The 12,563-nt window shown below is 43.9% G+C and overlaps 1 protein-coding gene across 2 annotated transcripts in view; it reads left to right on the top strand.

Annotated features, from left to right (window-relative positions):
• adamts6 (ADAM metallopeptidase with thrombospondin type 1 motif, 6) overlaps positions 1 to 12,506 on the top strand; it is a 70,359-nt gene extending 57,853 nt beyond the window's left edge. For both annotated transcript variants that reach the window (XM_074617156.1, XM_074617155.1), the window contains exons 22-26: positions 2,034 to 2,238; positions 2,323 to 2,499; positions 6,820 to 6,976; positions 8,916 to 10,316; positions 10,366 to 12,506. In XM_074617156.1, the coding sequence (XP_074473257.1) occupies positions 2,034 to 2,238; positions 2,323 to 2,499; positions 6,820 to 6,976; positions 8,916 to 9,025 (649 nt within the window). In that variant the 3' untranslated portion in view covers positions 9,026 to 10,316; positions 10,366 to 12,506. The remainder of the gene's footprint in view (positions 1 to 2,033; positions 2,239 to 2,322; positions 2,500 to 6,819; positions 6,977 to 8,915; positions 10,317 to 10,365) is intronic.
• The last annotated feature ends 57 nt before the right edge of the window (positions 12,507 to 12,563 follow it).

Genomic DNA, 12,563 nt, shown 5'->3' with positions numbered 1-12,563 from the left:
ACCTGTGTTTGATTGTTTTGGCTCCTTCGCCGGTCCTCGAGGGGGTAACGTACACGTATACAGGTGGAATATGAACCTGTGTTTGGTGGCCAAATGTCTGTAAAACCCCACGCCGTAGCTGGAAGCATGAAGCCAGACTCACTTCAATCACATCTGGAAAAAGAGGGATTAAATGCATCGGGTTAATTAGTTTCAGACTATCTGACAATTATTTGTGTATGAGAATGAGTGTTGGTGTCTTTCAGCCAAAAAACAAACTGATAGCATCGTAAATCTACTGTATAAGTGGTAATTTGTTTTCATACATTTAGACTACAGTCTTGGGTTATTTATTTTCACATCTGTATTCGGTGGACGCAGACTTGCGCTATCTCATTTATTTTGATTAGTACTTGAAGGCTGCTGCAGAGTGCGTGTGTGCGTATTGAGTTACAGTCCACACATGACATTTGTGTGTGCTCGCGGGAGGCAAACAGCCGCTCCGCAGCCTCAGGAAAAGGCCGACTGAAGGAGACCACGTAAACACGATTGTTTTTAGAATAGCCAGGGTTTTTATGGGCTCGAGTAATGAAAGCTAACACAGATGTTTGAACACGTCGTTAATTCTGTATACATTCCTTCACATGATGTAATATCTCGCAGGCTGGATGTGTTTGGAGGGCTGTTGTCTGGGCAGTTTTATGATATTAATTCTGAAGTCTGTAGACAGAGAGCTTGAATAAGACTGGAGGTCAAAAGCTCAGCAGCACGGTGTGGCAACACAGTGGTTACCTGTCTGTTTATCTGCATCATTCATGTTTTACATTACAGTTTGTGAACAGATTAAACTAATGAGATACACAGAGTTAGTGAGCTTTAGAGGTGGAGAGATCAAGGCTAGCTGTTTCCCCGAGAGTGGTATCGATCTTCTCATCTAACTCTCAGCAAGAATGTGAATATTTCCTTTTCATGGTCAAATTAACCAGACTGTTCTCCTACACTGTTTATAGCCATACCCACGAAAAGTAATGCACTGTTATTCGTATATATCCCACGAAATCAATTCGTATGTAATCCACGTAAGTATAAAGAGCAACAAATGCTGCATAGGGAGGAGGTCAGGGTGGATGGGTGCGTACAGAAACACAGGACTTTCGCCCAAGAGACAGCTGTTCGTACCCTACGTGAAATCAGAAGTCAAAGTCAATGATTTATTTGTCACGTAACTTCCGTACTTAAGTTGTTAAGCCACTTAGGAGAGTTATTTTAACCCAACCACAATCTTTTCCTAAACCTAACCAAGTTGTTTCCTGTGAAGACAGAAGTTTATTTTGAAAAGTTGTATGCATGTAACGAGCAGAAATTGACACGTGTCGCTGGATATTTGTAGGAAAACGCACGAAAAATGAATGAAATGATATCACACGAACCGTTGTATGAGAAAAAACTGAAGTAATAAAGGTTTTAAAACTAGATTTTGACAAGCCTTTTCAGTTCCTTTTGTACTTGGTGATGCGTATTCCCAAACAAATTTTCAGTTATTAATCGATTTACCATAAACGAGTTGACACAAAGTGAACCTGGGGCTTTCGAGGGCTTTCGAGGGTCTGTGGTGGAGTTTGTAATTTTTCTATGGTAATGCTGATACGATACCTGAGTTTCAGTATCAATACCAAAATAGTATATTTTTTTAAATACCTAACTTTGAGAAATATAAACATGTTTTTCTAGAATAACATGCCCCAATAAATGAGTCTAAAATTGGCATAATTTTGTGTTAAATCAGGAACAAGATTAATAATTTGACACGTGACAGTTTGTGGACGTATTTCTGTTTGTACCCAAAAAGGTACTGAGGTTCGGCGCCCTGCTGTGTTTTCCCACTTTGCCCTTTTTGGTAATCCAACCTTAATAAAGTCAATGTGCAGAGCCATAATGTGATTTTACACTCTGACATTATCAAAAGCCTGTTTTGTAATGAAGTAACCACAGGGAGTATAACACACTGGTGCACAGAGTAACAACACTTGTTAACTCATGTCTGTCTCCTCCAGGTGGTTTATTGGCGACTGGTCGGAGTGTGGGAAGACGTGTGACGGCGGGATAAGGACGAGGACAGTCCTTTGCATCAGGAAGATCGGCCCCGCTGAGGAGGAGACGCTGGAGGACACCCACTGTCTGACTCACCGACCTATCGAACGAGAGTCGTGCAACAACCAGTCCTGCCCGCCCAAGTGGGTCACTCTGGATTGGTCGGAGGTGAGTAATAATATTCTGACACTGCCTTTAGCTCGTTGGTGCGGTCGAGATGTTCTTCTGACTCCTTCTCCTCCCTCTGTATAGTGCACGCCGAAATGTGGCCCCGGCTTCAAGCACCGCATCGCCTTATGTAAGAGCAGCGACCTCGCCAAGACCTTCCCGCCCGCCCATTGCCCGAGCCACAACAAACCTCCGGTCCGAATCCGCTGCAGTTTAGGACGCTGTCCTCCTCCTCGCTGGATCCCTGGTGAATGGGGACAGGTAGGACGGCACCTACTTCACATCACTTTTTGTTAATCTCTTTATCTCCTTTAGGACACCGTCGACCTCCAGCTCTAGCAGGCTCAGTTTTAGAGCTAGTATGAAGTTACTGGTATCATGTGAGACTAAAAAAGAGCTAAAGAATCTATTGGTACCATGTCATGCTAACTAGTCGGTAGAGGGGCAAAATTTTGGCGAGGGAGAACCTGGCATGGCCATTTTCAAAGGGGTCCCTTGACCTCTGACCTCAAGATATGTGAATGAAAATGGGTTCTACGGGTTCTTACTTGTAGTGCTATTTATCAATTTAGATTATTTTGGTGTGAGTTGCCGAGTGTTGAAAATATCGGGCGTAGAGATGTCTGCCTTCTCTCCAATGTAATGGAACTAGATGGTACTCGGCTTGTGGTGCTCAATTTGAAAAACTCAAGAGGCAATGTTTGTTTCCAGAAATCACGACCCGATTACTGAAGATGATCCACAGACCTTGTTGTGAGCAGTTTCATGTAGGAACTATTTTCTCTCTACTATACTACACCCGCCAACCGTGTCACCACGCAGAAGGAAGCGTGCGTCTACTCACAGACGAGAGGCTCGTGACAGCGCCAGATGTAAACATTGATCCCGTCCTCCACTGCTGAGCTGTAACGTAGCTCAGTGGTGCTAGGTGAGCAGTATCGAGTATAGATGCACGCTTCCTTCTGCACGGTGAGAAGGACGCCATAAATGTTTACGTGTCGCGCTATCACAAGCACCAGCCTCTCGTCCATGAGTAGATCATCCTTCTGCATGGTGATGCGGTTGACAGGTGCAGTTCGGTAGAAAGAAAACAGTTCCTACTTCCCAACTTTTTGCTAGAAGAGTGCCTTGGACCTTCTTTCTTTTGTGAACTTTTGTGTTCCCTACCAAAGAGCACCTTCATTACACTTGTTTGAACTTTACGAGCGCTCCAGATCTTTTCTCTTTTTTGAAGGTCTGTGGATAATCTTGAGTAACCAGGTCATGATTTTTAGAAAGAGACATTGCTGTTGGAGCACCACAAGCCGGTGGTTCCATTATATCGGAGATTGGACATCTTTACAGCCGATATATCTCCGACACTCTGCAACTCACACTAAAACAATCTAGATTGATAAATAGCACCACATGTAAAGGACAAATACATATTTTTGATTTTAGGGTGAACTGTCCCTTTAAGCATGGTTTTTCGGAGCTTCCCAAACAACCGTACGCTGGTTAATCCTTTAAAAGGATAGCTTGGATGTTTAAAAGACAAAAGACGCTCAGATAGATCCCATGTGTTGGTGAATGGTTAATATAATTTACACCTGGATGACACACTAAGCAGGCCTGTGACGTGTGTGTCTGCGTAGAGGTTGTGTTTGTGCGTTCGGGTCCAAGTGCTCCAGCAGGCCCGATCAGCGGCAGTAATATCCTCCCGGCTGTTTGAAGTTTATCTCTGCCTCGGACCAGGCCTCGCTATCACTTCCAGGAACACGGTTTAGAGGAAGGCCGAGGAGGAGCATTCTTGGGCTCACCCTGACATGACTTAGTGTGCTCAGCAAAGCTGTTGAACACTTTACAACACAGCTGACTCATGTTGGCGAGGCGACGCCAGAAACACGTGCGTCACAGAAAGCTGCACGTACAAAAAAAGTGTGGCTTGTTATTCTGCAGGATTTGTTGATAATTTAGTGGAATTTTAAACAGTGTGTTCTGATGTTTAGAAGATGGTCACTTGTGCTCTGATGGTTTGAGCCCCCCTGTGTTGTTCAGGTCAGAGGTCAAAGGTTAAGAGTCAGGCGGTCTAGGTCACAGCTTCTCCTCATAACGGCCACATGTGCGTCCACAGACATCAATAACGCACCTTCACAATTCGATCAGAGCCAATAACAGTCGTAAACAAAGCGGAGCTGACTGATAACCTCCAGCGCGCTCCTTCAAAGAGCCGAGCCGACCTCGTGGAGCAACAGCTGGAGTCTTACACAGCACTTTCTCATGCACTGCACATGTGCGTGTGTGTGTGTGCAACCCTCTCTCCCTCGCTGTAATTACAAGCTTCACCCTCGCAGCTCCGGCCCCTCCAAGCGTCAGAAAGGGGAGATTGTTGCCAGCTACCGAGCTCCTGGTCTCCCAAGGCCAAAAGGTCACCGGTTCAAATCCCACTTAAGTCGCTCCATTGACGTACGCCATCTGTCACGGCCGGCAGCGGGTCCTAATAAAGACTCTCTAATTGGGAAGGGATGACATGCGGGCTCACTGATCTGAGGCAGCCAGAGAGGATCATTGAAGGTGACAGAAAGCCTGGTAGTTCTCTCGTCAAGCATTTGTTGACGGCCGGGTTCACATCACACACTCAGACACACACACACACACACACACACACACACACACACAGTGATGGCTGACAGGTGTTGTGTGTAAGTAATTATGAAGACTCATTTGAGGCTCGTGTTTTGCCCAAAGGTGTGTTGGCATCTAATGCCATTGTTTTCGTAGTTTTTTTTTTTATTCTGTAAAGGAGTTTAATGGCCAATCTCAGTTTTTATTACAACTAACACATTTATAGAAGTCAGGTGCACAATTTGGGTTCAGCACAAGAACCCTTTTCATGCGTCAGCAAACGTTTTCTCCCTTAGTTCTGTGGCCAAGGCGAGTTCATCGAGTCATTATTCATTAAGGTTGCTTTTATTAAAGTGATAGTTCAGGTGTTTTGATGTGGGGTTGTATGAGGTGCTTCTCCATAGTCAGTGTATTACCTGCAGTAGATGACGGTCGGCACACCCTCAGTTTGGAGAAACAGACAGGAGTACCGACACCGGAGCACGGCAGAAAAACATATTTTAGCCACCTAAAAGAAAGGCTCACTGAAAATAATCAATATCCGTTTAAGTGTATGCTATATTTAGAATATTTTCACTGCTTTATCTTGCCGCCCTTTCCTTCTCCTTTCCGACAAGGAACTGAACTGAAAGTGAAACTTATCTATGCTCTCTCCAAAGCCAGCAGACTCAGATGACGAAATCAGTATTGATATGCTTCTCTTTCAGTTCAGTTCGCCCTCAGAAAATATTCTAAATATAGCGTACACTTTATAAATGTATTTATATAATATTCAAACATTTGAAAAATAATGGTACCCACTCATTTGAGATAATGTCTTACGCCCATGAAACAAACAAAATGGGTTAGTTTGGTGAGTAAGGTCAATGTTAATGTTATTATTAATCCATATACTAACTATTATCTACTCACCTTTTATTGATTTTGTAGTTTTTTACTTCTATTGTTTGGGCTCTTTTTTGTTTTGCAATTTTTTGTCTCATTTCTGCAGCTTTTTTTAGGATTATTTTGTGCCTTTATTGGATAGAACAGAGTGATAGACAGGAAAGGGGAAGAGAGCGAGAGACAGGATGACATGCATCAAAGGAAAAAGGTCAAAGGGAGGTGAAAGGGTCAGGTGCATGCAGGTGTTCTGAAAACAACGGTAAGTTAGTTATTGAAGTTTGGCCGCTGTTTTAACTCAACAGCAGTGATTGTGACACAACTCATTGAGGCAATTAATTACTTTAAAACCTTTTTTGCGCCTCTCTGAATTCTCTGAACTCTGAATCTGAAATCCATCATGAATAAACATCCATAAAAAATGCTTAAAATTCCTAGAAAAATGACTCCAGAACTTTCTAGTTATTGCCTTTCTGCCAGCAGCACTTAATACATGTGTCCTCATCATTTCATGTGAAATGATTCACCCTCGTCTCCGTCACTGTTTGCAGCTAGGCTCTTAGTCTGAAAAGAATTAGAGGGGAATTCCTCCAGAGAAACAAGAGGCAATTTTCAGTCTGTTCTCTGTCTCTCTCTTTAAGCCAGAGAGATTCTTGCTTTTAACTATGTGTTTGCATGACGCTGCCTCGCATAACCTTTTGGAGCGTTGGTTGTGGTTAAAATGCAAGTATATCTACGTCCTTACACATATACAAAAATGAGGAAAAGCTTTGCGAGCAACAGTTGACCTGGTTAGGAAACAGTCACTGACAGGCAGCCAGTTGAATGAGACAAAAGGGAAGGTGACTCTTTCTGCTCGCTGCCTGCGTGCCCTGATGATTGGTTGATTGGATCAAGTCGTGCAGCGTGTGTGTGAATGTGTGTGTGTGCAGGGATTACTCAGAATGGCTGAGTGTGTGTTTGCATGCATGAGGGAGCGAAGACTTCAGGGTCACCGAGGAAAGATGGTCCTCATTTACCTTGTTGAATGTCAGTCTCCACCGGCTGAACTTGCTCCTGCACAGACACTAAGTGTGATGTGTTTTTGTGTCGCAGTGTTCGGCGCAGTGCGGCCTGGGCCAGCAGATGAGGACGGTGCAGTGTCTGTCGTACACCGGGCAGCCGTCTAGCGAGTGCGCAGAGTCCCTCCGACCCACCACCATGCAGCAGTGCGAGAGCAAGTGCGACGCCACCCCCATCTCCAATGGCGACGGTAAGATGACCAAAACGTATGGCGCACACACACACATCTGACGCAGATGTGCTATTGTGCTGCATCGCTTTCACACAAAGCCCCAATTGAAAAGGTTATAAAGTGTCTCTATCTTCATCTTCACTGTTCTGCTATGACCTAAACACGCTTGGATGACACACTCCTCTACACTTTGCCAGCTACATTAATCTTTCCAGTGGGGTTGGCCGCTGGTCAAAGCGAAACAGCTCAACCCTCCATATACACTTACACATGATGGATGGCTATTCAGATGCATAGAGAAGGGCCCTTCGATTAGCCTGAATGGAAAACGTGAGCAGCGTTTACAGGCTGGCTAATGGGATTAGCTGTAGGCTAATTGTTCCTTTACGGACAGCAGTGAGGCAATGTCTCGTTTCATTTGGCTCTGCGGAGGCAGGGGCCAAAGCCTAATAAGGGAAGACACTCTGATCGTGATAAGGCATTTAGAGCACTGCCTGTCCGGCATCCAGCAAGCAGTTTGTGTGTGTGTGTGTGTGCGAGTATGGTAGGGATGGCAGGAAGCCCAGTTAGTGAACGAGGCCAGGATCTGTCTCAGCTTCAGCCTCTGCGTCCAAGTATAGTTGCAGAGTTTGACTCTGTTGAGGCCGGAGGGAGATGCTCCAGTCCTCATGTAGCAGGTTAGCCCAGTTTGTGCCTCTCGTGTATTTCTGTGAGTCACGGCGCTGAGCATCCTATTTTGCTTAAAAAATAAATACTCAGTGGTGTTTGAAAAACCCAGAAGGTTGTTTAAAACCACTCACCACTGTTCTGACGTATTTCCAGAATCCTTAAAGACTCCTCTAAACATCTGGATGAGAAAATATTCCAGTTGTTGCACAATAAAAAAGATTCCCAAGTTTCGACACTATTTCCTAATCAAGCAGAAATGACACGTTCTTGCTTTTTTTGTAAAACACAAGCAAAATATTAAGACTTTATTTTGTATTAAAAACAACATTTGACAAAAAACTTGCAGGTCTTAAAAAGCATTGTTTCCTCAAAAAAAGGTCTTCATGTATCCGATTGCAGGCTGTCAGGAGACTTTATACACCTACAAATTAAAAGTAGGATGTTTACAAAGGAGGCTCTTTAATCCTGTTTTATTCAGCACTGTCCGTCCTGCAGCAACACCGTCACTACTGCTAGCAAGGGCTGCAACTAACAATTATTTTCATTGTCGATTATTTTCTCGATTAGTTGTTCGGTCTATAAATGTCAGAAAAATGACAATCAGTGTTTCCCAAAGTCCAAGATGTCGTCCTCAAATGTCTTGTTTTGTCCGCAACTCAAAGATATTCAGTTTACTGTGATAGAGGAGGAAAGAAACCAGAAAATATTCACATTTAAGAAGCTGGAAGTTCAGCTTTTTTTCTTCTAAATTTACTCAAATTCCAGAGGCGGCGAGTTGCATCAGACGCCCCTGATTTGCATAAAGTAGCCTTATGCAAATGAGGAGCAGCCAACGTGACGCTCTGTCTCTCGAATCGCGCCGCCATGCTACCAGATTGCAATGAATGGGAAGCATGGAAAGGATGGAGGCTGTGGACATGTACCATCAGCCCGGATATCTGCAGGCTACACCAGAACCCCAGAAATGTAGCGCCTTGCCCCAAGAGGCTTATCCGTCCTCAGACCGATAGCCGATGGGTTCTGAGAATGTCTAGTCTGAATTAGGAAAAGAGTCGCAACTTGGGAGACAGGTCAAAAGTCTTCCCTTTTTCAAACAGAATGTGTTTTCATCCAGATGGTTGGAAGAGGTTTTGAGGGCTCTTGATATACCTTCAGAGCAGCGGTTAAGTGTTGTTTAACGACCTGGGGCACAAACTGGGGCTGGAAGCAGGTCAAGGTAAAAGGAAGGTCATATAATTGTATTACAATTCTTCAGTCTTTAACGTAGCTCTCTTCTTTCTCTCTCCAGAGTGCAAAGATGTCAACAAAGTGGCCTACTGCCCGCTGGTGCTGAAGTTCAAGTTCTGCAGCCGTGCGTACTTCAGACAGATGTGCTGCAAGACCTGCCAGGGGCACTGACCCGGGAGAACAAGAACGCGACGTAGCTGAAGAAAGAGAGCAAAGCAAGAAAAGATGGAGGGAGGCTGATGCGGCACTGAAAGGGAGAGAAGAAGAAAACAGGGCCGACTGAAAACAACCTCTGGACACGTGGAAGACGGAGGAAGAGAGAGATCGGCGCTGGCAGAACGAGGCGGAGAGAAGTAAGGGTTCCCCTGTTTATCACACCCGGTCCTCCTCCTGCCCTCCATCGTGGTGGAACCCAAACCACTGCTCAGCCCACAACGCTGACACAAACTGTTTTTAAAATGTTTCACTTCTGTGAAGTGGAACTTGGAAGATTATTCGTTGGTGATGTTATTTTTATTATAATAATAATTATTGATATCATTGTTAGTCTTCCTGCGTGTTTTTGTTGTTGAATGAATCCAAAGTGCTGGACACATCGCTCGCAGAGGATGTTACCCCAGACGGAGACGGAGGGGAGGACTCCTCGCTAGAAGAGGGGGGGATGGGAGTGTCTTTGGGACGACTGTGATGGTGCTATTGGCAGGCAGACTTTTTTTTGGCTTCGGTGCACTTTTTCGTGTAAATACTTTTGCCAATTTACCCCGCTCAGATACGACAGAGAAACCCCATCAGTGTACTGTATATTTATTGTACAATTCCAAGCAGAGCTGAGATATTGTCCTCTGATATCATGTTTGTGTCAGATAGTAGCCTACTGTCATGGAAGGGAATGTAATGTGATTGAATTCATATTCAATGTCTCTGTGCTGGAATGAAAATATTACATACTGTAACATACGTTAAACCCTTATATACTGTAAGGATTTGTATATTATATATGATGTTAATCCAGGACCAGAAAATACCACGTGGTTATAGGAGGATTGTTTAAATCACTTTTTTCTTTCCCCAGACGGGTGCCTTAGTTCCTAACACTTAATTATAAAAGCTCACCCAGCGTCAGTTAGTCCAGAGTAGAATGAAGATATTGTCAGACGGTGCCTGGGCCACATGAAACACTTTTTACCAAACTGGCCTTTACGAAACATCCCATTGAGGAGCTTTTCAGTTCGCTATTGAAGGATTCATTTTGAAGGAGCATATTCTATGAAGCAGCTTGTTCATTGGAATCACAGTGCAGTCACTATTTCTCACTCTTTTTAAGCTGGATGATTATTTAATCAAAGTCATATTTTTGTATTTCAGTAGCAAGCAATTGTTTCAGCGCTGACAAGTTAAAGGAATAGTCGACATTCTTGCCGAGAGTTAGACGAGAAGATTGATACCAGACACAAACACGTCTGTGAACATGAAGCTTTAGCCAGGAAACGCTTAGTTAGCTTAGCATAAAGACTGGAAGCTTGCGTGGCCACTGTCAGAGCGTAAAAACATCAACCTACCGGCACCTCTAAGGGCGCTTTCACAAGTCAACATTTATTCCGCTTTAATCGCACTCTGATGTGGTTCGTTTGGGCGGTTGTGAACGCAGTAATCGTACTCTGGTGCAGCCAAAACAACCAGACCGAGACCGCTTGCGAGAGGTGTTCTCGGACCGTTTCCAAGCGAACCAAAACGCAGTGTGCCTGTGCGGGCATTTGTTGAGATGGACACAGGTAAACGACAGGTTAACATGAGTGGGAGAAGACGGACCTGGAGTGTGTTCCAATCCGCGTACTTCTGTACTTACACTTACTACTTTGAGTGCATAAGTGCGTTCACACTGGGAAGTACGGCAAAATGCAGTGCACTCAAAGTACCCAGATGTTGTCCTCAAAACGGTCAGATCGTTGAGTGTGGAACGCTGGACACTTTCTACACTCAACTGTTGCCATCTTGGCTACGTAGCGGAAGGGGCGGAGCCACGACCACTATTCAAACATACGTAGATAACAGAATAAAACAATGCAATACGTAAACATACCGGTGCATTTTCAGCCAACAGGAGGACACATCGTAGGCGCAGGCGACGACGTTGGAAACATAATTTCCACTCTGCTTTCATTTTTTTTCAGAAGATATTTTGGCGGGTAGCGAGCCGTTTTGTGATCGTCATTTCCGGTCAGTGCGCCGCAGAGTATTCGATTTGAGACGATCCTACCCCGCTGAAATTTACGCACTACTCAAGTGAGTACAGAGTGCACAAAGTGAAGTGTACTTCTGGAAGTACGTGGATTGGAGCACACTCCTGGACTTCTGGAGACTTCTTTATGCTAAGCAAACCTAACCGTCTCCTGGCTGTAGTTTCAAGTTGTGTATCCATCTTCTCGTCTAATTCTCAGCAAGAAAATTATTTCCAAGCAGATTTCCCAAAATGCCTTAACTATTCCTTTAAGTAAGGGGACCAGTGCTAAATATACACACACACACATATCGCATTCATTATGGATATGTTGCCAGACCACGTATTCTGGCTTCAGATAAAGTTGCCCCCTCGTCCTCTTTCCCATCATCTTCAGCGAAAAAAGACAAAACCAGCCAACTGAATGGTGCTTTCCCCCTCTTTTATTTGATTTTGTTATTTCCGTGGAGTACTATGTTTACCTCTTCTTCTTCCTCCCGCTCTGCTCCGAGGGTTACGGCCTTCCCAGGCTTCTGGTGCTATCAAGTGGGTGCTTCCATTCAACCCTCCAGTGTGCTTAAACGTGAGGCTGGATCCAAACAATATGAAATAATATCCTTTGTCAATATCTCTGTTGGTAAATGCTGGTCATGTTAATTGTTTTGTTTGTATCGGTTTATACCTCACACTGGGAATTTTCATTGTTAACCGTGTATTGTTGTTTGTGCTACCAACAAAAATGGACACTCGCCCGGTTGTATGCGACTTACCCAGGTGACATTCCTGCTGGTTGTGAAAGGGAACGTCTCCATCACACACTCTCGTTGTTGTGGAGGTACAGTCGGAGAAAGACAATTAAAAGGAGTGTGCAAGAATCTCATCGAAGCTGTTAACAACTAATTTCTAATTTTGCTGCTGCTACTTTTTTGTAGCCACCTTCAGTATGACAATGTCGAGCAGATTTTTATCGGTTACCAAACCTTGAATGAGGCCGTCGGGAGAAGGGACAGTGGATGCTGAGAAGCTTTTGAATTCAAACTGCTTGGACTAACTCATCTACTGGCCGCGGGATACGGAGCCTCCAGAAAAAAAAGAGAAGTGAAATCACTCAAACTGGTACTCATTGCTGTGAACTTGGATGTTTGAATGTCACATTGCTTATACCTGTACCTAAAGTGCAAGAGAAATGAAAAGCATCATGTGATTAGTTGCGTATATTTTATATTCAGTATTAATGTTGGTACACTGTTACTAATTTTTTTTTTTTTTCAAATGTAAATTATATGCTAATTTATTGCGTTGTCTCACTTGTACATTTATTTCACTGCATGCAAACTGAACTTTAGCATAGTGAAAAAAATGCAGTGATGCAGCCCTTCACCAGCCCTTTTTTTTAAAAAGTAGATACAATAAAAAGAGCAGCTTTTAAAGAGACTCTGTGTTAGTGGATTCATTTTTTTTTTTCCCTCTTTGCTTGTCAAAACACATCAA

Source organism: Sebastes fasciatus, chromosome 19 (genome assembly GCF_043250625.1).
Source record: "Sebastes fasciatus isolate fSebFas1 chromosome 19, fSebFas1.pri, whole genome shotgun sequence".
Lineage (NCBI taxonomy): Eukaryota > Metazoa > Chordata > Actinopteri > Perciformes > Sebastidae > Sebastes > Sebastes fasciatus.
The sequence above is the reverse complement of the archived record's forward strand: the minus strand, read 5'-3'. Positions and strand labels throughout refer to the sequence as shown.